Source organism: Chamaea fasciata, unplaced genomic scaffold (genome assembly GCF_029207755.1).
Source record: "Chamaea fasciata isolate MVZ Bird 193981 ecotype frontalis unplaced genomic scaffold, bChaFas1.0.hap1 SCAF_10, whole genome shotgun sequence".
In the NCBI taxonomy this organism is placed as follows: Eukaryota; Metazoa; Chordata; class Aves; order Passeriformes; family Sylviidae; genus Chamaea; species Chamaea fasciata.
This window is the reverse complement of record NW_027094095.1, coordinates 15,312,176-15,336,831: the sequence shown is the minus strand read 5'-3', so window position 1 is coordinate 15,336,831 and position 24,656 is coordinate 15,312,176. Positions and strand designations below refer to the sequence as shown.

Sequence of the window (24,656 nt, the reverse complement as noted above, 5' to 3'; positions counted from 1 at the left end):
TAAAAACTAATGTCCTAGGGCACGTTTGTCCTGAACACTGAAGTCAACAACCTATGTGAACTAGTTGTTACTTATGTGAACTAGTTTCCTGAAGTCAGCCTGGAAATAATAGATAAGGATTGTATGGTCTATTCTTAATGCTGCTAGGTCTAACACATACCCCAGGATCAAAGCACTTATGTACCATGGTTGTTGATGTTCCTTGCTTGACTGGTACAGAAGACTCTACCTGTGTCCAAGCTAATATGTGAAATGCACTCGGGGACAATGTGAAGGCAATTTCCCCTTATCTATACAAGGTTAAAAGGGGGTTTGCAATCTGTTGTAGAAAATATTTATTATGAGAATTTTACTGCTCAACCTGTGATAGACTTAAAATAGCCAGTGTTAGATAAAAATATGTTTCTGAATTGCACAGTTAAGTTGTAAATTTTTTTAAAGTGACTTTTTAAAGCTCCAACATTTATGACATGTATGACCTAGTAGTCATCTGTGTCAGGCTTTTACTTGAGTGCACCAGCTACCAGAGACAAAATGGGATTGCCATGGCTACAGTCCTTGGATGCTTATGTTCATTCTCAGTGCCTCCTGTTGGGAGAGCAGAAGTTCTTCAGAGAACTAAAGCCATTCTCAGATCAGCAGGTCGTGTCTGTGGCAGTAACTCCCCAGCCCAGCACAGGGACTTGGTTTCAGCCCGGAGCAGGAGGGGCAAAGGCAACACAAACATGATTTGGAGGAGACACATGCACTGTGTGTGCAATGTGTTTGAACAGCCATGGAGACATCTATCAAGGGTCTGTTAGAACCCTTCATTTCCATTAAGGAGATGTAAGAGACACAGTTGCTACAGAGAAATGGTGACAGCGAGTCTTTTGTGTTTTTGCTTGAAGCGTGGGGCAAAAATGTCTTCAATTGGATGGTGCCACTTGGCACTAAACAAAGTAAAGGTTTCTGCGCAATTGCCACTCCCTGACTCCCTCTGAGCTGTTCTTCCCTGTGGCATCCTACTTTCTCTCCTGTCCCAGGGAAACTGCCAGCTGCTTGGATGCAGTCTGTGATTGCTCATTGGCTAAGGCACACTGGTAAGCTCATTTGGAGGTGAAAATGAGGGTGGAAAAGGTGGTCACTTTGGGTCTGCTTATACTCTGGGGCCCCTTGCACAGATTTAAGAGGATCTTTTGCTTTACAAACATGACTTGCATTCGCATGTTTAAAATGGTCAGTGCAGTATTTGTATACAGCAGGGCTCTTTTTTCACTGGTATTAACTGTCCTATGTTATGACAGGGTGATTTTGCATGGAAAAACAGGTGTCTGAAGAATTATGTGAGTACAACTTCAGAAGTTGTTTTTGAGACATTGACTGCTGTTCTCAGAAATCCTTAATGTCTTGCAAAATAGAACAGCATGACTACTGGAATGGTCATGGCTGAGTTGTAAAAATTTGAATCATTGGCTGAAAGTAGACCTGTCTGTTTAGCTTTCTTCTGGTATAGCATGGAAATAATCTCTTAAGCTGTTTTGAGTAAGAGCCCACCTTTTTCTCATATAGTTATTTTATTACATTCTATCTGGTGCTCCTCTTTTACCTTCCCTTCCTCCTTTTTTAAAATAAAATTAACCCATTTTTAGATGCACATTATATACTCTCCAGTAGGAGACAACCAGGCCAAAAGAGATGCACCTCTGAATATTTAATATTTGTCAGCTAATGCAAATCTAGATAAAACAATCTGATAAAGAAAATTCATTTAGAATTTGGCTTCCATGCTAGGATTCAGACAATGAATTTCTGGATGCCTTCTGTTCTCTTTGAAAATCTTTTCCAATTTTGATGATGATATTTTCATAAAGTTGTATTTGTTTAAGAATATGTTTTTTCTTCATTTTGCTTCAAATCTATAAGATACTATGGTTTCCTCTTCTGGAAATGGAGAAAAAGAGGTAATGTATTTCATGTCAAACATTCCTTGTATGTAAAGCAAATGTGTTTGCCATAATATTAATATTTAAGAAAAAAAAATAAGACATAACAAACCCCAAGAATCTAAACTTAAGGAATCCAGCCAGTGACCTTTAACTCTTTAGCTAGACCCTGGGAGGGCTGTTTTCTGTTCTGTGCTGGGAGAGGAAAAATGCAGTTTTCTCCTAGAACAATAGACTGTTTGGTTGTATCCACCTTCTAAAAACAAAAGATAAGAAAGAGTTCCTCAGTAACAAAATGCTAGTTTACTTCAGCTCCACTGTGCTCTTGGAGAGAACTAGCAGTTATTTGAGATAATCTTCTCAAGGAAAAGTCACTCAGGTTGATAACAAAACTTCCTTTAAGAGAATTTGAGCTAGAAGTCTTTTTTTCTGAACCTGTAACTGTGACGTAGTGTTTTGTTGAAGGCTTTGGTCAGTTAGGCTGTGATCTTCCCATTTCAGTTCTACCTGCTTCAACTCTAGAGAGTTCTTGGTCATTTCTAATCCAAGTTTTCACTTGCTAGAACGGATTATAAACTGCTGAAAAGTAAATGCCCGTAACTCAAATAGACACTTGAGCCAGTAAGGAAAACAGCAGTCCCAGGGAATGGGTACCACTCATAAGCCAACAATCCGCATTAAAAACCACGTTATATGTGCTATTTTAACCAGCATTTCCCAGGTTTACCAGAGTAAAGAACATGCTGTTGGGAAAACACAGGCTGAGATACTCTTGACTTTGCTACCCCAGAAGGCTGGCAGTGAAGGAAAGTGGGAAAAGTCTTCCCAAATCCTTGAAAATGAGACTCCTCCACACCAGATGACCTGGAGCAACTCAGTTTTTCAGGACAGCCTCTTGTGAAGAAATCAACTGTTACCTTCAGAGTGTTTACATGGGAGGTTACAAGTCCGAACAGGCGAGTTCTTTCTTTCAGCAGCAGTCATTGCCATGCAGGTGACAGGTGAAAGAAAATTCCCGGAACTCCACGGCGTTCAAAGGCAGGCTCACAAAGTTTATGAACCCGCAGTCGGGAAGCACACCAAAACCCCAAATGCTGCCCTGGGCAGGGCTCTGAGGCAGTAACGGGGCAGGCAGAGCCGCTTTGGCTGAGGTGCGAGCCGCGGGCAGGACGAGGCCGGCGCTCCCGCCCCGCTGGGCGCCGCGGGCGCGGCTGAGTGCGCGGGTGGCTCCGGGAGCTCACCGCCTTGCTCTCCTCAGCCTTCTCCTCGCCCCAGGGCACTGAGCCTGTGCCCCTGCCCCTTACCCAGAGCAGAGGAAGAGGCTGCCTCTGTCCTCTTCCCCTCTACTCTAGTTCCCTTGCAAGAAAGAAAGCAAGATTCAGGAGAGAAAGCACGGACCGAAAATCAACTACCATTAGCCATAACAGAGTCCAGTGCTATCTCTAATTTACCAAACTGGCTGCAACTGTGTAGAAAGTCATGATAAGATAGTTCTCACTCCAGCTCAGGGGAAAAAAGCCCTTGGACACACCAGATTTACTTCAACCAAATAATTTTCAAGGACCCCAGTATGCATTGCACAAAATCCTTCTCACATAGCCTTAACCTATTAACTGCTCTTTAATTTCAGACATAATCTTGGTTAAAACCCACAAAACCTCCCTGTTCTCACATGTGACCACATCAAGGGACTCTACCTGTGCTGAGGATTATTCAGCCTGTTGGAGAGGTTATGACAGCTGGCTTCCCCACAGGCCCCCACACGACCCTGCAATATCGTGACAGTAGTTTTCTGCACAGCGTTTCCTGATGATTTCTAATGGCTTTCCGCATGAAGCAGCCTATTCCTCTGGACCCTTGTTTGGGAACTGCAGGAACCATTGTTTCTGTTGAGCTAAATTCCACCCCCTCCCATTCCCTCCCAGAATAGCTGCTGCAATGTTTTGACATCTGATGCAGAGGAAAAGCCTTCCCAGAGAGTCTCCTCCTGCCGCAGCGAGGAGCCGCTCCTGGCTCCACCAGAGGCAGCCTGTGCACTCTGGAGGGCGTTTCTACTCTTCTTTGAGCTTCTCTCTTTGTTTGTGTTTCTGCAGCCAGCCACATAGCTCTGTGTGCGTACAGATGACAGATGTGTTTATATTGCTTTATAGGTGGGATAGTTGTAGAAGTACATTTTGCCAGACGAATGTGAAATGCTGGAGTATGCTTTCACACATTTACCGCCAACAAAATGCCTTTTAAAAGTTGTTCCCATGTATGAGATACCATTTTTCATGGCAAAGTCTTAAGTGTATACTGTACTGTTGAAAGTAAGGGGCTAAAAACAGGATATACTGGAAGTCAAATTCACTGAATGAGGAAAAGAGGGTAACTGTTCCTTCCCCTGTTACTGAGGTGTTTTGTTTTTTTTTTTTTCTCTATTTCAGAGCTTGAACCAGTTCAATTTCCCGAACTGACAGTTTTGTTCTGTTTGATGTAGATTCGGTAAGGCTTTTTGCACATAAGCTTTGAAGAAAGTCTTCTTAAACGGGTAAGTATTGTGCCTGTAGCATGACACTTGTCACCTTTTTATTTATCTTAAGAAGTGAGCAACAATTTTCAAAAGGCGCACAACAGATTATAAGGACAGCTTTGACAAGACCAGAGGAAAAATGATACTGGTTTAATGCTCTGGGGGTTTTGGAAGACTGTAAAGTACAAACTGTCATGAAGCCAACTTAATATAACTGTTTCCTTTATACTCTAAGGATTCACAAGGGACTTCACTGCTAGCATAAGGGAAATAAAGTCTGTTGTGCTAGAGAAAGACTTTGTTGCTTACAATTTTAAAAATGACACAGAGTTTCCTTACAGGAAATGCTACATTCATACAAATCCCCATATTTATTTGTAGACAAAAATTACCATTCACATAGCAGGAAAACTAGATGAAAACAGAGACAGCATAGAATTAAAGCCACTATGAGTTATTGGCAAACAGACCTACACGATAGCAATAAATACAAATATACAAAATTTTTACTTAAATGTAGAGAAATCTTTATTGTCTCATTTTTAAGTACCAGCCTAACTTCTTAACAGGAATTCTTGGAAATAAATTACTACAGGAATGCAAGTGAGAAGCTTGCAGCATCTATTTCAGGTAAAGCTTAGCATATCTTCTGTCGTTACACTATTCGACCAAGATATACTGACTTGGGATATTTTTTCTTTAGATCAGGCCACTGAACTATGAAATAATCTGAAAAGTAGTAAAGAATCTTTCCAGACAGGGATAAAGTTTCCACACGGCAGATGCTCTCTACATACACAATGATTGTTCTCTTTATTCGTAGAAGGCCAAGAAGAAAAGCAGATAAACAGACAGGAACACATGTTCCCGGTCCATTGCACAATATCTAAAAGAGATGAAACACATTACAAAAGTAAGTAATAAGTTTTTTCATACAGTAAAGAATTAAGTGTATATTCATTTAACATTACATTTACACAAAAAAATATATTTCAAAATATATTTAAAAAAACCCAGAAAAGGCAGGTGAATATGAAAAAATAGGAGGGGCAAACAAAACACATTATTTCAAAATCGCTGTCAAAAATACCATATTTCTTTACATGTCATGAACGAGGAAAAGACCTCTGATGGCACAGTTATTTTTATGAAGGAAAAGTTTACGATTCCTTGTCTCGTGGATATATAACGAAAACAGCTTCCACTCTCAGTCAGAGCTTTGTGTTGTATCAGTCATGAAATCTTTGCACATAACAAAGCCAAAGAAATTTAATTAGGATTAAACCTGGGATCCAATTACAAATGTCTTGAACCTTGGCTTAAGTCAGCAAAACACTTAAGAGTTCAGCAAAAATGTGCTGATGAATTAGGACGTTCACAAGAATCTATTAGCCATGTGTGACTAGATTTTATTTTTTATTTTTAATAAACATGAGGAGATAGTTAAAAGCATAGAGAAGGAATATGTTGTGGTAAAACCATGTCATATCCTTTGAACCGAGTAGCTCAAATTCACTTATAAATGTTAACAATTAAAGGAAAATACTCTTTTAATTTTAGACATTGTTCAAGTGAAAAACAGATTGCTTAAAAAAGTAAAAGGTTAAAACCAGGGTGTATTAGGCACTCACTTGGTATCAAAATTGATTTCAGGCAAGAAATTTCTACTAAACTTAAATACCACCATGTAATCAGCACTTTTCTGCACAGCTGGAGTTACATGGAAATAAAGAGTTCTTTTATAAAATCATGGCCTTATGTCCCATAAACTCACTTTTTTTTTGTTCCAAGTTTGCCAAATTGTGAAAGATATTATACTGGGGGGGGGGGAAATCTGAATTTCTGTTTAACGGCTGTAACAATTAGTTCAGAACACTTCCTTTCCTGCTTCATGGCAAGATCCCACTGATAAACTGGTTAGCAGCACCTAGCCTGAGCTAAAAGCAGCAACAGATTTGGTGCTATGGAATTCCAAATTCTCTCACCTATTCTTTGCCTTGATCATAGCCCCAGAAATCCAGCTTGGGGATGTGATAACTGTAGTGCTGTGTTTTCTGACCAGAATCTGTAATAATGTTTCTAAAAACGCTCTGATTTTATTGTTGATTTTAACTGAACTATTTATTAATGCAAGGCTTCACTGATGTTTTCTCAGAGTCCCTTACAAGTAATATGCCGTATGCAATTTTAATCTTGAATTTTTAGAGTATCAACATCTACAGATACTTGAAGTATACTTCATATACAGAGCACAATCCTGGAAGAGCTGGCAGCCCGGGGCTTGGACAGGAGCACTCTTTGCTGGGTTAGGAACTGGCTGGATGGCCGGGCCCAGAGAGTGGTGGTGAATGGTGCTGCATCCAGCTGGGGACAGTCACCAGTGGTGTTCCTTAGGGATCTGTACTGGGGCCAGCTCTGTTCAATATCTTTATTGATGACATGGATGAGGGCATTGAGTCGTTCATTAGTAAATTTGCAGATGACACTAAGCTGGGAGCATGTGTTGATCTATTGGAAGGGAGAAGGGCCCTGCAGAGAGACCTGGAATGGTTGGAAGGATGGGCAGAGTCCAATGAGATGAAGTTTACTAAGTCCAAGCGCTGGATCCTGCACTTTGGCCACAGTAACCCCCTGCAGTGCTCTAGGCTGTGGATGGTGTGGCTGGGCAGTGCCCAGGCAGAAAGGGACCTGGGGGTTCTGGTGACAGCAGCTGAACATGAGCCAGGGTGTGCCCAGGTGGCCAAACGGGCCAATGGCTCCTGGCCTGGATCAGGAATAGTGTGGCCAGCAGGAGCAGGGATCTCATTCTTCCCGTCCTGGGCCCTGGTGAGGCCACACCTTGAGTGCTGTGTCCAGCTCTGGGCCCTCAGTTTAGGAAGGATGTTGAGACACTTGAGCGCATCCAGAGGAGGCAACGAGGCTGGTGAGGGGCTTGGAACACAAGCCCTGTGAGGAATGACTGAGGGAGCTGGGGGTTGTTTAACCTGGAGAAAAGGAGGCTCAGAGGTGACCTTATCACTCTCTACAACTCCCTGAAAGGTGGCTGTAGTCAGGTGGGGGTTGGTCTCTTTCTCCAGGCAGCAACTGACAGAACAAGAGGACACAGTCTCAAGCTGTACCAAGGGAAATACAGGTTGGATATTAGAAAAAAGTTTTTTACAGAAAGAGTGATAAAGTACTGAAATGGTCTGCCCAGGAAGGTGGTGGAGTCACCATCCCTGGATGTATTTAAAAAAAGACTGGATGTGGCACTTGGTGCCATGGTTTAGTTGAGGTGTTAGAGCATGGGTTGTACTTGATGATCTTGAAGGTCCCTTCCGACCTAATCATTCTGTGATTGTGTGATTATAGATGTTCCTATCCCAAAATGCTTGGATTTAGGAACTGGCCGCTGAAATAGACTTATAAACCTGCTGAAGCCCACAGACAGGTCCCTATCTGAACTGGTGGCTGTGATGTGTAAGTCAGAACTAAAAATTAACCTTCAGTTAACCTTTAGTGCGTGTCTACAGACAGGTCTTGCTTAGAACTGGTGCAGTTGCAATTGCAGTGGCAATTCCCCTCTAAAAATCCGGTCCAACCAGTCCTATTTACTCCCTCTCACACTGCCAAGCAGGAAGGGAGACCAGTGGTCCTTTTGCTTGGAGTCCAACATGACACAACCTTCAAAGAATACAGAGGACACTTCTAAGAAAACAAATATGTACATTATGAAGAAGAGGAGCCATTGCAGAAGGTGTAAGGTAGAAATGCTGCTGTTCAGCTCCTGTCTGTACACAAACTGGAAAGAGTGATGAAAAGGAACTGAATCACCTACAGTCTTCTTCAAAGATGAGAAGATGAGCAGTCCTACTAGTGAATTTCAAAATGCTATTCAAAAGTAAATTTTGGAGAATGATTGATGTCTTACACCTTGAAAAGACCAAGGCTTTTGCTTTTCCCTGCTAGCAGAGTACCAGTATCTCCCAGTGAAGCCCATGGCAATCATCAGTATGCTCTGGGGAAGAAGCAGGCATCTCTTGGACAAGAAGGGACCAGGGCCCCTACAAGGCCAAGCAGCTATTGAGGGTGTTTCCCTTAAGTATCTATTTACAATTATCTGTTTCCCTTAGTATCTATTTACTTCAGCAACAAGGCGGCCCTTAGAACATTTGTGTTGCATGAGATAAGTCTCTGAAAATCTCTGAGTTCAGCCTTCCTTAATGAGGCAGCAGAAAGTGGGGGGGGGGTTAGAGGCCAAAGACAATTTTTGTGTCACTTTTTTGACCTCCTGAGCTACAATTGTCCAAGGACTTTCCTGGTCACTGGGGGTTCCTATTAGCTGTCAAAAAGCTGTAAGGGATTGTTCTAGAAGCCAGTGCTACAGGTCTCCCCACATCATTTATATGCACTAATGCACTATATACAAAGAAATATCCAACTCCCTGTTAAATTGGCTCACTGGCTGCCTGGGCTCACATCTAGGTCTGTAAACTAAGTCCTACATACTAAAATTCTCTGCCAATTCAATCTAACTCTAGACAGTACAATTAACTAATCAGGCTGTATATTAATGGAGGTTTAAAAGTAAAGAATCAGAATACGACATTTACCTCCAGCAACTCTATGATTTCCAATTAATCACTTTTATATGAAAATGGAATAGTTCTTGCCTTTGTGTTTCAGATATTTTCCACAGCTGTTGAAAGAAAATAAGCTAAGCCAGCAGTCTGGGAACACCAGGAACACTGGCACATGGCACCACTGCTGATAAAAGCTACTTTAGAGTTGGTGAATGCAGCAGTGTAGCAGAGTGACATTTACCAGGGAAAACACTGAAACAGAGCTTCAGCTTCACTGGGGTTAAATGTCACTGGTCAAAGCAAAAATGAGTAAAGCAGTAAACTTGCAGTTTTTCTCATAAGTACGTAAAAATACAATTGCTGCCGATCTTTTAAAGAACAAGTGTTTAAGTACCACTGATGTCCCCAAATTACAACAATCAAAAGGAGGACAACATAAGTCCCCCTAAATTTAGCAGAAAGTGGAAAACTAATTTGCAATTTGCTTTCCATAGGAAACTGGCAACACCAGCTGTTCTCCTTAATGACTTCCGCAGAGACTGGCCTTTTGTCACTTGGTCAAGAGCAGAAAAACTGCCCTGCTCCCTGAGGCTGGGGAGGATGGTGGTGTGGGAACGCTGTTTGCTGATGGGGATGATGTACATGTGTGAATTGAAGGTTGTGTTGCTTACTAGGCACGGAGCTACCTCCTGGAGTACCTTTAGGACAGTGCTCGGGCCTCCTTCGTTCTGGTAATGCTCCCTACTCCACAGTGCTGAACACCTGGAGATAAGACTAAGGGAATAGGAGGTGGTGGTGATAGACAACTTCTAAAAGAGGCAAAGGCAAGTGGAGTGATACAAAATGGACCAAAGCTGGGTTAACTGAATTATCTATGTCTATGCAAGTCCTACCTTGTAACTGCTATGCAAAACCTACTTTTTAACAATGTAGGAAAAAAACCCGTTAGATATTCCTATGTTATAGGAATAATGATTCTTTTTGTTTATGTGGTTTTTGTTTTGATGGGGGGAGGTGGTTGTTTCTGTGGCGCAAGAAGAGAGAATCTGCAATGAATTCACTTGCATTCTGCTACGTAAATTAAAGCACTGCATGAGCTCATCAGCCCTTGCTTGGTTTTAATACTATATTACTGTTTCAAAAACTTCGCACTCAAATACTTAAGCATGTTGAGAGGGAGTGTTCCTATGGAAGCTTTTGCTAGTCTTGGTCTTTAGTATGTCTGAAAATTCAAGTTTTGAACACTGAGAAAAAATTAGCTTAGAATTGTTAATACTTTTTGTGGTTTAAAAAAGGCAGGAACCTTTATAAACAATTCTTTATTATTGTTATTGAAAGAAGAATTTCAGGTTCTGTTTGCACAATAGAAAGGTCATTAAACTACCTACTGCTTTATTCTTTTTGAAGAGTGAAGATCTTATCCACTTCACTTTCCTCCACCACCTGCATGTAAAACCAGCTAAAACTTCACACCCTATTTTCTGTTTGAACTTACCTGCAGAATGCAAGGCAGGACAAAAAAAATGTCAAAAAACTAGCTGTGTAGTTTGATGTAAATCAGGTAATTAAGGCAGAACTGAATTATACCTGGGTACACTTTTATCTTCTACTGTCTAAATTACTTGAATCATCAGGGCTGCAAGAAGGTAGTTATAGTGTCCTACAGCAACAGCCTGTGTTGGGGCTGTAGGTTGTAGCACCGCCATGAAAACCTTTCTTGTTCACCTCTGGATCTCACTGGTACAGTTGCTGTTGTTATTATCATACAACACAGCCAGTAAGTGAGGTGCTCTTCAAAACAAGCAGAGACATGTGTGGTCCTACAGGCAGATTACCTAACCAGGATAAATAAAATTAGTGAATGCCAGAGTGGGGAAGACAGAAGTGGAAGAGCAAGGACTTAAATTAGTACACTATACAGCTGGGGTTCTATTTGTTTCTGAGTATTACTTTCATCATAGAATGAAATAGATTGGGAAGCATCAACTTTTATGCAGCTCTCACTTTCTGAAGGTTTGGGGACAGAGACCTAGTGGATTTTTCTATAGGACAAAAGGAGAGTTTCTGCAAAACCACTAGGAACTAGAAGTAAGGATTTAATTGTAACAGCATTAGACATTATCACATCTGTCTTCTAGGCCTGACCCAGAGTTACCAACCCACTGTCCTCAGGGGCAAGAGACAAGGGAAGAGCCTCAGCTGATGTGACTTGCATCAGCCTCTGAATACAAAGCAGCGAGGGAAGCTCCCAGCTCCTGGATTGCAGTGGAGAACACGGAGAACACGAGCTTAGTTATGCATGAGGCTGTTTGACACTGTAGACTTAAAACAGCTCAGGTCTGCTTGTGGGTATGCCCAAGGGCTTTGCTGATGAAAAGAAAAGATATGACTGGGGTCACTAAGAGTGTCAAAAGTTAGGCAACAGCTTAGTGAGGAAGGTTTGAGAATCTTCATTTGGATGCCTAAAGAAACATGCAGGCTTTAATTTTTTCTAAGGAGTCTAACTTCAGGCACCATACCTAACTGCCCCTGAATGCCAGGTGACAGGTCTCTCATTGGAATTGAAAGGTCTTTGGAGTGGTAGTTTCCACCAGCATACTTCCCAGCCTAGTTTCCAAATGTAAAATGAGAAACATAGAATGATCAATTAAAAATAATAGTAAATGACAGCTGTGAGACTGGTACTAAGGCTCAAGTCTGTGAAAATGTTAGTGTTGGTTATTAAAATGTAACATGAATACCCAGGCTGTCAGTCGGACCAACAAAATAACCATTGAGTCTTTTGAGAAATTGTGGGAGATGGATAGGTTGGTTAAAAAAGAAGATTACCAAAGCAGATACAGGGTGGAGAATAAACTAGCTCCCTTACTCCATTATGGAGTGGGTATGTGGTTTATTGCTGCTGACAAATTACTAGGAAGTAGAGGAAATTTGACCTAGTGTAGATGAAAAGGTTGGTCATAAAAGAATTCAGTAAAAAGCCTTTGCCAAGTAAATTAAATGGTAGTTACTGAACTACATCTCTAGCTACAACACTAGGTACTAGTTGGCTTTCATCATCGCCTTGGCTGAATCTGAACCTGACCACAGTCTGTTGGTCACCATGAGAAATACCATCCAACCTTTTAGAGGCTCTTTACAAATAATTTTTACATCTCCTCATATTAAAAGTACTGCTTATTCTAGTAGCCTGCTTCTACTCGAAAGATGAAATTAAATCCAAGGAATTTCAAATATACTCATATATGTTTCTACTAGTGGCCTAAAATGAGCCTTGAATTACAAATCTCAGTGTGTTTTTCATTAATCAGGCATTTGTTCAACTTGAAAGCAGTATTTTAGGTTAACTAAACATGATATTTAAATGTTCATAAAACACCTCTTGGGCTACTGCCTAATCACTGAAGTTAGTATAGCAAGAATGTGCATCAAATACCTGCCTGAAATATCTTCACAGTGTAAAACCTAGAGGTGTTGGCAGTCTGTATCTGCATACCAGTGGTTAGATTTAGCAAGACTGTTATGCTTTATAACGTACATGGAAGTGTGACCAGGGTGTTCATTAGGCTCATAATGAACCTCATAGCTGATGAGTTAAGACTCTTTTATGTCTAAAAATGCCTCCTTAAATCTAAACTAAGATCTCAGTTCATCTTTACTGCTACTCCTGTCCTCCCTCTGAAAAGGAGTGTCTATAGGCAAGTCTAATTAGCAGTCACAGAAAGGGCAGAACTACAATGCAGCTTTGAACCAGCTGACTGGAATAGCTTCAGATGTTTATCTGTGCTCAGCAGAGGGGATATTCTACATTGTGACTGCAGGGTAGCTGTACACAGTACACAAGGTAGGAGAGGTGAATAAGACCCATTTTCACCAACACTGAGAAGTTAAACAAATTCTGATGCTTTCACTTTGTTTTCTTTTTAGATGAAAAAGTTTGTATCACTGAAGTTCTTAATCCAGTGTTCTCGCTCTTGCTTATTTCGACTGTTTTGATCCTAGAAGAACATTAGTAGATCAGACATACAGTCACTGTGGTCCAAAAGAATTCTAAACACTGTGGAAAGATTCAGTGTACAAAAGAATGCAGCAGATAGTCCTAATATTGCATTATACAAAGTTCACTTGTTATAAAATGAATAAAGAAAAAAATGCCACCACCCAGATTTTGTAGCTTTGCACAAAGTTCCAATTGGAACTGTGATATAAGGGACAATAACTTACTCTTTGTCACAGTGAGAGTGTTATGAACTTAAGACATTTTGGGCAGGGCACAAAGAATGGAAAATCTTAGCTAAATGAAATAATGATCTCCTTTCATTTAGCTTACTGTGCAAACACTTCTGTAACCAGAAGCTGCCTTAGTCAGTTTAACCAGACAGAGGACCAGGCTGTGTGATGGGATGTGCAATCATAAAAGAAGAGGTGATTGCTACAAGCATGATGAGCTGTGCAGGTTTCAGGCTTCTAGAAAGAAGTTTAAAAAGGAGAGACTCATTCAACTGACAGCTGGTGGGGAGGGAGAGACAGCAGAGCACGTACTTGCTGTGCAAATGTAAACTTACTACAGACTTCCCACAGGAAGGAGGCCCTACTGTGGGAGGACCGCCTTCTTAGCCTGATTTAACCCAGGTTTTTCCAAATAGCAGTCATCTGAAAATATCCACTTATCTCCGGCTCTGTAGAGCCCTGAGGCAGTAGGAACTGTTGAGAAGTGTCCCCAGAAAAGGAAAAAGTCTGGTCCTAGGGGTCCAGGATGTGCAATCTACTAATGAATGGAGCTTTTTGCAGCATTTCTGTACAACTGTAGGTGAAATTTAATTATACTGAAGGACAACAAATCACTGATCCAATTACATAACCCATCTACGGCTGAAAATAGAAGTATTGGATACAACATTTTGCAGCTTCTGCGGTGTGGTAGGTGCACAGCCTTTGTTTTCAGTTTGGATTTCAGGTATGCCAGAATGAGCAGGGTAATCATGACCCAGACAAAAGGCTAGATCACCTGAAAATTTAGTTGCAGGGTTGGCAAACTGGCCCAAGGACAATGGTTCTGTAAGCAGCAAGAGAACTGAAGACCAGTTTCCTTTGTACTTGTATCTACTGACTGACGTCAAACATATTAAAGGAAAGATGTAACTTCAGTAGTTCTTGTATAGCAAATAATCTATGTAAGATGCAGTAATTTTCCTTATATTTGGAAAAAAAAAATCTCTGTGCAGCTTGTGTAATTTTTTGTAAATAAGAAGGATTTGCATCCTCTTCTAGATAATAGATCTTATAACAGCTTGTTCTGGTTTTATGTTTCTTCTTAGCCTTTCTCTCAATGAAGACAACAAAAGTCTCTCTTCTCTGACCAGCTGCTTGTTTTCATGGTAGGAATTTGCAATCTCTGAGACTGCATGCTAAATCTGGCTGCAGCTGATGAATGGTTTCAAAAGCTTTTCTGGGGGAAGGTGGGTGTAGGCAGTGTGTGCTGGCACAAGCCTTTCGTTCCCTGGAATTTTAGGCTTCTGTACAGGAATCCTATCTAAGGCGGATGGATGCTGTAAAAACTGCCTACCATACATTCACCTGCAAAACACTGACATTTACATTTCTATCATTCTTGGCTATAGAAACACAAGCCAATCATCACTTCTGACATCTTAATTGTTACTTGGCTCAATGTCTCCAAAGGGACATAACTTTGCAGAGTGCAGATGTTCATAACTCAGAAATGGGCCCCCTGAAGATGATCTCAAGCTGAACAACTAAGCTAACTTTTACATTTCTTAAACTCTCTGGAGGCCCACTTCAAGCATGGGTCAGGTCCTGGAAGACAGCAAAGATCTCCTGGAAGTTGTTCAGTTTTTTCTGAACTTACTGTCTTGAAGAAGGGTTAGATGGAACTGATTTCTCAGGCAAAGTAAACCAAGAAGCTTTGACCGATCAGTGTTAGACATAAAAGGGACACAGTGCTCATCAAGTAAAGCACATATCAAGTGCTCATCAAGTAACTCCTGTGCAGCTGGGTTTGGTGTTTCCCTTTTGCAGCTATTTGCACTCCACAGACAGGCTTAGGCTGGCATAACTAGCATATCTGTTCCAAATCTTGCCTTTGTGCACCTACCTAATGGTTTTGGGCTCCCTTTGCAGTACTTTTCTTGCCCTGCATTTCTTGACAACTGCAACACTTCTGTGTTTCTCTAGCTTTTGGCTGCCTATGGAAGACTTCAGTCATTCCTTCATACATACACATATTTCTGACAAGCCTGAAAGCAAGTGTAAGGATTTGGGGATCACTCACACATACAAATGACTTAAAAGCAACTCAAAGTTGTCTTTCCCTCCTGCAGTTAAACAAAACCAGTGTCTAGACTGAAAATGTACAGCACCCATAAGCTCTCCTGTTTAAAAATATGAAGCTCTCAGCATGATGTAATACGATGCTTGTTTCTAAACTCAGTTGTTGATTTCCATGCCAAAACTTATAGATGACTCCTGTGAATGCCAGCATTTGTCCCAGCCTTTCTAGTTCTTTACATTACTAAGCATTACATTTTGCCAAGAGTAGAGTGAGTTTCAATTCAATGCAAATATTTTTGTTGAAAGGCAATTAAATACTACCAGTTGCTTCACATACCATACATCCTTTTTACTGGCAATGTGAGGCATTTTAATCCCTGAAGCAGTCTCCTTGGGTAAGTGTTTCAAAATCTTTGCAGCTCTCTGAGTTATTATATTTTACAGAATTCTTAAACCAACATATGCATACAAGTAGTATGTAAGCAGCTTTCAAGTGGTACATGATTTGCCATAATGCCAGGGATGCTTCTGCCAGCTGTTATTTTGGTTGATCATAGCACCTGACAAAAAGTAATTGGGGTTGTTTTCCCCTCCTGCTCTTTAACCATGGATAAAGACTCTTTGGATCTGATTTTGAGATGAGTTAAACACTGCAAAGGGCTTAAAGACCTTGCTAAAACCTACCCTTATTTTACAAGTAGAGATGTTTTTCGAAACATTAGTCTTCTGATAGCTTATCACAGTTTATCAACTCCAACGCCATTTCTAATAACTCTATGTGTAAATTTCACTGTCACTTTAAACTCCTTTGGTAAACAGAAAACATGGAATTAAATTAGTACCTTCCTCCTCCCTTTATTAAGCTACTCAGTGAGATTTTTCCATTAAATTTCTTTTGCAGTAAGTAAAAAAATAAATATACACTAACCTAACACAGTGGTGCAGCAAAGTGATTACTAAATACCTTACTCACATTTTTCTCTATCTGCTCATGTAAACAAACTTGTCTATTAGCACTGCCCCAATCAAAACCACTGTAGAAAGAATAGCATGCCACCTTCTCCCCTCTCCCAGTTTTATCTCCAGTTTTCAGAATAGGCTTGAAAAACAGTAACTGCAAAAAAAACTACTTCTGCTGTTCTGCACACTAAACTGTTTGAAAAGTCCAGCAAGCAAGTAGCTTTTGATCTGACAGGAACTGACCAGTACTATTGAAGCAAATGAGATCACATTACTCACATCAGCCTCTCTAAACATTCAAAATATCATAAACGTTTAAAAACCTCTTTAGAACTAGCTGCACAGTTCACAGAGGGATTTTTAAAAAGTCTTACAAATATTCTTCCAAACATCTGTCTCCTTACAAATATCTGTGCGTGTATAGACGCTACTACTAAATTATGAAAAATACCTTGTAACATGTAATTTTTACATGTTTCATTTAAGTATTTTAAACCTCATAAAGTATTAATTTGAAGTTCTACTAAACTAAAACTTTTTCAAAAACCCTCAAGTTTAGGTTACTGACTCCTTAGGATGACAACAATTCCAGCAAGAAGTCAGTTGGAACCAAATTTTTTCGTACAAAATTGTAAGACTTGAGGCTAGAAGACCAGAGCACAACCTTTTGTGTTAACACAAAACTTTCTTGACTGAATATATCCATTGTAGTTCTACCATCTGACAACCCTGAATGCTTCTGACTTGTTTAAGTTTGTGGAATATTTTTAAATAAATGTAATTAGCATGAGAGTGCAAATTTCTGAACAGCTTGAAAAAGCTACTAAAGTGCTGAGGAGTTGCTACTTCAGCAGTGATGGGTTTTGTCATTAGATGAGATAATTAATGTCAGTCAGCCAAAGACTAAATAAATATGCATTGTAGCTCAAAAGTCTGTGTAAGCACAAGAACTGAATCTGTATATATTTGTGCTGGTCTGAACCTGTCTGTGCCATGCTGGTCATACCATTTTAGAAGCAAGTCCAGCCAACAGGATAACCAGGCTTTCAGGCATAGCTTGTGCTGCTGCAATCCTGAAGAGATATTATCAGGAAGCAGCAATCTTGTTTTTGCTAGCTCTACCAGCATAACAAGGGAGTGACTCTCTGAAGTTACTTGCGAACTTTGAGAGGGAAAACTGGTACTTGCTATTCTAATCCACCAGCAGTGAAACCTGTTCTCTCTTTCTTGATGTATTGCTGCTATATTTAATTTAACATTAAAAACAGTTTTCCTGTGAATTGCAAACCTAAGCATACAAATGAGATGCGGTCTGCATATTTCAAGTGCTTTAATGATGCGGATTAGCAAGTTGTCAATAAATTAAAATTTTCTTTACCTACCAAATCTGGCTTCCGTTTGTAGGTCAGAGGAAGAGAGTAAAGTATGGAGTACAGTGTTGTTACCACAGAGGAGATCCAAGACTGTCTAACCTCCCGGCTTCTGGGAATGCGATCGAGGCTGAACTGGAAAAGAGCACGAGGAGTGGAGCTGTTACCTTCCTGAGAATATTGTGGCTCCTTCTTATTAAATCTGTCTGTGCCAACCTTTTTTTATTTTTTTTTTTCACTTAGCCTAGTTTGGAAGCGTTGGTGTATAAAAAGTATACAGTAGAGTACAAAGAACAGAGAAACAGTAGAACTGCGTAGCTGTTGTTTATTCCGTCCCAGGTTACCCCGAACCACCCGCAGGACGCAGCAGTCGCGCCGGGAGCGTTGGGCGAGGGCGGCACCTCGTGGGCACCGGCGGCGCTCGGAGCCGCTCCGCCGCCTCCGGCCTCCCCACACTCCCGGGGATTTACACTGCAGGAAACGCAGCAGCTTTGCTCAGCTACTGCCCGCCGAGTGCCATGAAACATGGAAAAGCAAATATCACCTTCCTTTACACGGGTACTCAGTGAGTATTCAAAAGATGTGCACGATGCATATTCAAAACGCAAAATATTCGCATAACAAACAGGAAAGAGCATCTTATCATTAAATTAAAAAAAAGGTAAAGAAGTAACTTTCTTAATTCTTTCCCTAAATGAAGATTATTCGCTGTTGTAAAAGGTATCAAATTAATAAAGCAAGGATGTTTTCCTTTTGTCTTGAAATCCTGGGAGCAAGGAGCAGTTGTTAGGCTGCCTGCCCTCCTTGCAGGTGCCTTTACCTCAACGGAGAGGAGCTGCACCCAAGAATTCTTGCTATGTCAGACGGCATACCTGATGCCAATGACATTTTTGACCGTTTAAATGGAAGACAAATGTAGTGGCTGCAGTGCAGTGTTCAGTGATGCTGACGTGGTTGTTACCTCACTTCACATGGGACACCAGATCACCACCACTTTGGAAGAACTTATATGGGGTGTGAGAAACTCTAAATACTGAAAATTGCCCAGTTACTTCACGTGTACATTGCTAATTGTCATAGCTTAGTCCTGGTGATTTGTGCCCCCGAAAGAGGATGTTAGCAAAAGCTGTATAGTAAATACAAACTACAAATCTGTCTTGAATAGCAATAACTGGGACTATTTTTAACATATAAAGTGTAAAGAATAAAAAAAACCCCAACACTTGTAAATGCAGAATGTTAATCTTCTTGACTGAGATTATCCTGTTTCATTGTGATATGTTTCTTTAATAGCTGTGATACTGGAAGGTGTTAACAGATGTTACAAACTGATTTTTTAATGTTTTATCTACAGGTCTTGAAACTCTGATTGCATTACTCTGACAACAGAATATGGAAAAATAAACATGCCCCCTGCTCCCTCTTCAACAGGTTTCTGGTTATCACTGCCTCTGTTTCTTAAAGCTTTGGAAGAGTTCAGGTGATAAAAAAAAATGCTCTAAGTTGAATTTAAACCCCTGCGTAGCCCTCAGCCCTGCAAGAAATATGGGCATGATAAGGTGGTTTTAGGCAGATCAGGGTCCAGTGGAACTATTCAGATGAACCTTCACTGTCAGAATGGTGTTAAAGAGTATTTGACAAAAAAAATGTAGGTGATTTTCATCAGCATTAAAAAACCCAAATAATTTCAGCAGAACTTGGCAGGAACCCCAAACAGTATCAAAGTAGGAATTTACTTAGAGAATTCAAGTAAAGATCAAGCTGATTTTGTCTACCCTTTTCAAAAATCATGCTGGAAACTCTGCGCATCAGTGCCTATGTCATGTTAGGACTTCAGTCCACACATCAAACAACTCCTAAGTATTAAAATGAAAAAACAAAATGGGGGGTGGGGGGTGTTGTTTGTTTGTTTGTTTAAAAGCCACTGCCAGATGCTTTTGTAATCCCAGCCTCTGATCTCATGAAGAACTATCAATGTTCCAAAGGTACGTCCTGTATATTTTGGTGGAATACTGCACAGTATGTCTGATACCAGAAAAAGATTTCTCCCCTATCTACTACGGTGTCATACTGTTGCATCTTTTTTCTTTACATCTTTAATGCACTCAGAATTTTTTTTCTAATTTGAAAACAAATGTTCCAAACTGGCAAGTCTGTAATGTCATTTCAAAACCAGTGATGTAGTCCTTTACCTAGTTAATACTGTTGTTTTGCAAGGATGCAAGGAAAAGCTGGTGGAAAACTGCAACTGCTGTGGATTATTATAATATGCTGTATATAGCTGAACATACTGTTCAGCTCAGCTGAACATACTGCAATGCTTGCAAAGAAACTGAGTTTACATAATTCTTTTTCACGATGGGAAAGAAGACTTCTTAGCATAGTACCCGTCATGAAATGGAAAAGAACATATGGTCAGAAGAGGTTTATGTAAACGTTAGTTAATCTGGTTGCTCATCTCAGACATGACCAATGGGGGTACAGGAATTCATGTTCTAGAGTCAACAAATATAAGTTCGTCTCTCTGCTGCTAGAGTATGTTGCCAGCAGCTGAAGCAGGTTCTCTATGAGCGTAGAAGGTTCCCTAAGTAACAGCTCTGGGGGCATCCGTGTGGAATAGTTGTGATTACAGGTGGGGGGGCAACAAAGAGGCCAGTTGATAGCAGGACCAAACACTTTTCATAGGAGGCATTTTTTATTTCTTTTTTAAGAGACTTAGTGGGTTGAGGTCCAGCATTTCTCTTCTTGTAAGCAAGATGTTCATTCTGGCTTTCTTTCCTTCTCCCTGAACAGCTGTTGGAACAGAGCTAGAGCACAGATCAAAAAGAAAAATATTTGGGGGAGTGGGGAGGTGTGTGTCTTTAATTTTCTCTTACATCACTGGTTTTCTGTTACATCATTATTGTAATTTGTCTTCTATCTGGTCCCTAGTTCTGGAAAAATCTACTTCCTTAACAGGATGAGGAAGGGAATGACATGTGTTGAAGCATTCAGACTTCTCCCTTTCATTTATGCAAAGCTGCAAGAAGCTACTGAGAAATAATTTTTAAATGTTTGATCTCCAGTGTCCCCAATAACAAAACACACACTGTATGTGTGTGAAAGCACAGCCTGAAAATTTAGCAAATATATGTTACAGGTGATATTTATATTAAATAAGTGATATTTACTTTCCAAAATTTATCTTTCATTTTCACTCTAAATACTTTTGCTCAGTAGGAAGAGAATGGTCAAAGGAAAACGAGCATCTGTTATCCAGACATCAAACTCACATGCCGCCAAAAATGTTCCTCTGGCTTTCAGTGTTGAGGGAAAATATAAACTACAGGATCTGTTAGTAGTTCGAGGGGTTATAAAGGAGAAGCTGCTTAGCAAAAATAAGTGAACTATGAAAACCACATAACCTTTTAATACTGAAAATACGTATCTTTAAGAAATCTAATAGTTTAGGGTTGGACGTTCTTCAGGTAAATGAATATGACTACGTGAATGGCTATTTACCCAACAAGATGTCACTGAACAGGAAATACCTCTGGTCACTTTATTAAACATCCATCCTTGGTGCACAATAAGATGTGAAAGTTGGGGTAAACAAACTTATGGATGCCATTCCTTAGTGAGCCTGTGGTTCACCTTAGCAGCAGTTGCCTTACACTAGAAGGGGTTATTCTGAAAATCATTGGTACTGAGTCCTACAGTCTTTTGTCCCAACAGTGCTGCTGAAAACAATGGAAGTGCACCACATGAAATCAACACCATGCAAATAATTAATGTACTGTGTGTTGTACTACTTTCTCAAAAGGACTTAAAATTTTTGTAGTCAGAACATCATTTCCACTGTACGTATTCCACTAATACTTTCTACTAATTTCACTGGATGTCAGATCACACTTTAGGTCAGCAGCTATGCTGCTGTCTGTTAATCATACAACAAACTAGCTGAAAGCAAGCAAACACCTGAGAAAAAATAAACAAGATATTTTAATGATTTTCTCATGATTTTTAGGAGTTCAGCATTTGCTCAGGTCATCAGCCAGAAAACTGACATTCAGAGGCCTTGCATCCCTTTAAAACGCACATTTAATACCTTACTTTAAAAATACAACTAAGATACAGTCTAGAAACACACAAAGCCAATACAATTTAAATTAAGGTTTTCTTAGATAAAATATTTTTATATATAATTTCTTTTCAAAAAATACTATGTGTCACTGAGGGAAAAAAAATCCCCTCTGGAGTATTTTTTGCCCCAGTATTCTTAAAGCTACATGTAACACTTCAATGGCCAGCTGGTATAAATGGCCTTTCAAAGAATCCTTTCCAAATTGCCTTGAATTAGAATATCAAGAACATTTTTCTTACATGAGTATTTAACAAGTTACCTGGGACTTGGAGAATGTTTCAGCTCTTTTTTCTTCAAAAGAACGTATTTTAGCTTCACTCATCTTATCTGAGTCTGCCAAAACATAATGTCTAGGAGAGTATGACTCTGACAAACAGCTAAGTAACCTCAGGATTTCTGTTGTGTGCCCACCTGTAAAACATAACAAACTGCAATTAGTATGTGAAAAATTTCATAACTTTCCATTTCTTCAGCTGAATCAGTCACTTTTCACTTTAAAGCATATTAGTATTATGACTACCAGTGAGAAAGCATCTTCTGAGTAAAGGATTCAATTAGGGGATGGCTGAGACTGTTTAAATAACATGGAGGGAACTCAGCTCCCAGGGAAGCAGTATTGACAGATGTTTTCCAGTGAAATGGGATTGAACCAGGGTCACGCAGGAGTCTGATGTTTGTGTTTAATGTCCTGTACACGGTGCAGAACAACCGGGCAAAGAGTGACACGATGGTCTGCACTCAAAGGCCACCCCATGGGGCAACGGCCAAAACGAAGCTGGACAGGATCTGGCTCAGAGCTGCACCTTGGAAGCAGAACTGACCCTGCCCTGTGCCCAGCGCTGCCACCTGCCAGAGCAGGGGCTGTGCTGCCCCAGCTCATCATACTGAAACCAGCCAGGCAGCAGTGTCACCCTGCAGCCACAGCAGTGGCAGCCACAGCGGTGTCACCCTGCAGCCACAGCAGTGGCAGCCACAGCGGTGTCACCCTGCAGCCACAGCAGTGGCAGCCACAACAGTGTAGCCACGGGGTGCTGACAGAACAAACAGTCCTGCCCCAGCCACTGCTCTGAGCACTGCCCTTCAACGGCCGTCACAACCTTCTAAGCAGGGTCACTCTGTCCCAGAGCTAAACTGGCACTAAACCAGACAAAAGGGGAGGGTGGACATACTGTGCCTTTTGGGAGCTGGGTTAATTTCTTTTTTTTTTTTTTTTTTGTCATCTGAGTTTCCTGAAAAGCAGTTAGAGGGATATTGTAAGAGAGGAGGGGGGGGAGAAGGAAGATTGTGTGTATAGGTGAAGTGGAGCAGTCTCACCTTCGTATTTTTCAAATATGTACGGAGATATTTTCTCCTGAGTGGTGTTTGTTAAAGGTTTCACAAATTTTATTGCAATCAGCTAAGAACTCGCAGAAGAGCAAGAGATTTCTACTTAAAAGTCTCAAAGAATAGGCTTGAACATTACATGAATCTTAACTGACATGTATTATTTCACCTGGTAAGCTTATATATAGTGGAAGTATTTTTTTAATACAGACAAACTAGATTCTAAAGGACTGAAGGAAAATACACACATTCCCAGCCCGAGTGGAAGTAAAGACGACGTGAAGAATTATACACCTGCCGGTCAAACTCAGATGCAGAAAGATCTCAGGAATATTACTTAGCTGGCATGCAAAAACTAAAGGGATACTGAAATCAACAGCTGGCCTGTATTTGTCAACTGCAAATTTTCAAATAAATTTTTTGGAGATAAATTAATTGCCCTTCAACTCTGCTAACAAGGTAACAAGGAGTAGCAGATGCGTACACTCCCTTTAGCGAGGGGTGCCATTCTTGTCTGACGGATCCACGTGCGACTCTTGTAAGTAAATCACAGCAACGTGGTTTGGGTAGATTGCAAAATGCCACGTATGTGAGGGGCGTGCCAGTCTTCGGAAGGCCGTGCCCTGCATCGCCATCAGTAATCTCCAGTCAGAAGAGCGAGCAGCTGCACAGGTCAGTCCTGCACCAGTTCATCGATGCCTTCGCGCGTGGCTTTGGTGAAACTCGTAACAGTGACTCAAATCAAGAACCAAAACACCCAAAGGCAGGCGGCGGCCCGAAGACACTGGGCCCGGCCCGGGGGGACAGCAGGAGCTGCCGTGGCGGGACCCCGGCACCGGCTTCTGACACACGTAACCGCGACTACAGCTCCCGGCATGCACCAGGGCATAGCGGCAGCGCTGCGCTGGCCGCTCGTCGCGCTGCATATCGGGAGTCGTAGTTCCAAGAACATGGAGAGGCAGCTCTACGGCGCCACCCGATCCCGCCGGCGGCAACCCTCACTCACCAGAGCCGGCCACCACCAGGAGACTGAATGGAGGCCTCCGCCGACCGCGGTGTCTCCTATCCAGGAGCACCAGCGGGACAAACAATAAGGAGAGGAGGAGGAGCAGGAAGACAACGACGAGAAGCTCCTCCATGCGCGCCGGGGGCCACCTCTCGCGGAAACGGCAGCGGCACCTCCCCCATACGGCGGCCGGCGCGGTTCAAACCTCCGCGCGCTCTGAGCGCGGTGGTGGCTCCGGGGTTGGCGGGGCCGCGGGCGGGGGGGGCTCGGCGGGCCCGGGGCGCGGCCATGCGGCGTGAGGGGCTCTCCGTGTGCCCGCCCTGTGCTGCCCGTGTGCCCGCCCTGTGCTGCCCGTGTGCCCGCCCTGTGCTGCCCGCGCCTCCGAGCACCCGCTGCCCCCCAGCCGGCGTCCCGGAGCTGCGAAATACCGCCGTAGGCAGGGGTGAATGCGAGCCGGCGCTGTCAGGGCCCGCAGGCCGAGGCTGGCCGCCCTGCACGGCTGCAGGAGCCGGGAGAGGCCCGCCTGCTTTGGCACAGGCTGCAGCCGTGGGGCTCCGTGACGGGCACGGATCCCTGCGGGAGCA

General features: G+C 41.7%; 1 protein-coding gene across 2 annotated transcripts; it reads right to left on the bottom strand.

The window, feature by feature from the left end:
* Positions 1-4,728: 4,728 nt before the first annotated feature.
* ALG14 (ALG14 UDP-N-acetylglucosaminyltransferase subunit) lies at positions 4,729-24,338 on the bottom strand. 2 transcript variants are annotated; one of them, XM_066192411.1, is made up of 4 exons: positions 24,073-24,338; positions 22,003-22,154; positions 17,629-17,755; positions 4,729-5,323 (listed from the first exon to the last, which is right to left on the bottom strand). In XM_066192411.1, the coding sequence occupies exons 1-4, from the start codon at positions 24,203-24,205 to the stop codon at positions 5,142-5,144; spliced, it is 594 nt and encodes a 197-aa protein (XP_066048508.1). In that variant the 5' UTR covers positions 24,206-24,338; the 3' UTR covers positions 4,729-5,141. The 2 variants fall into 2 exon arrangements, with proteins under 2 accessions (XP_066048508.1, XP_066048507.1); XM_066192410.1 differs by having other exon boundaries at positions 17,633-17,755; positions 24,073-24,330.
* Positions 24,339-24,656: the final 318 nt, after the last annotated feature.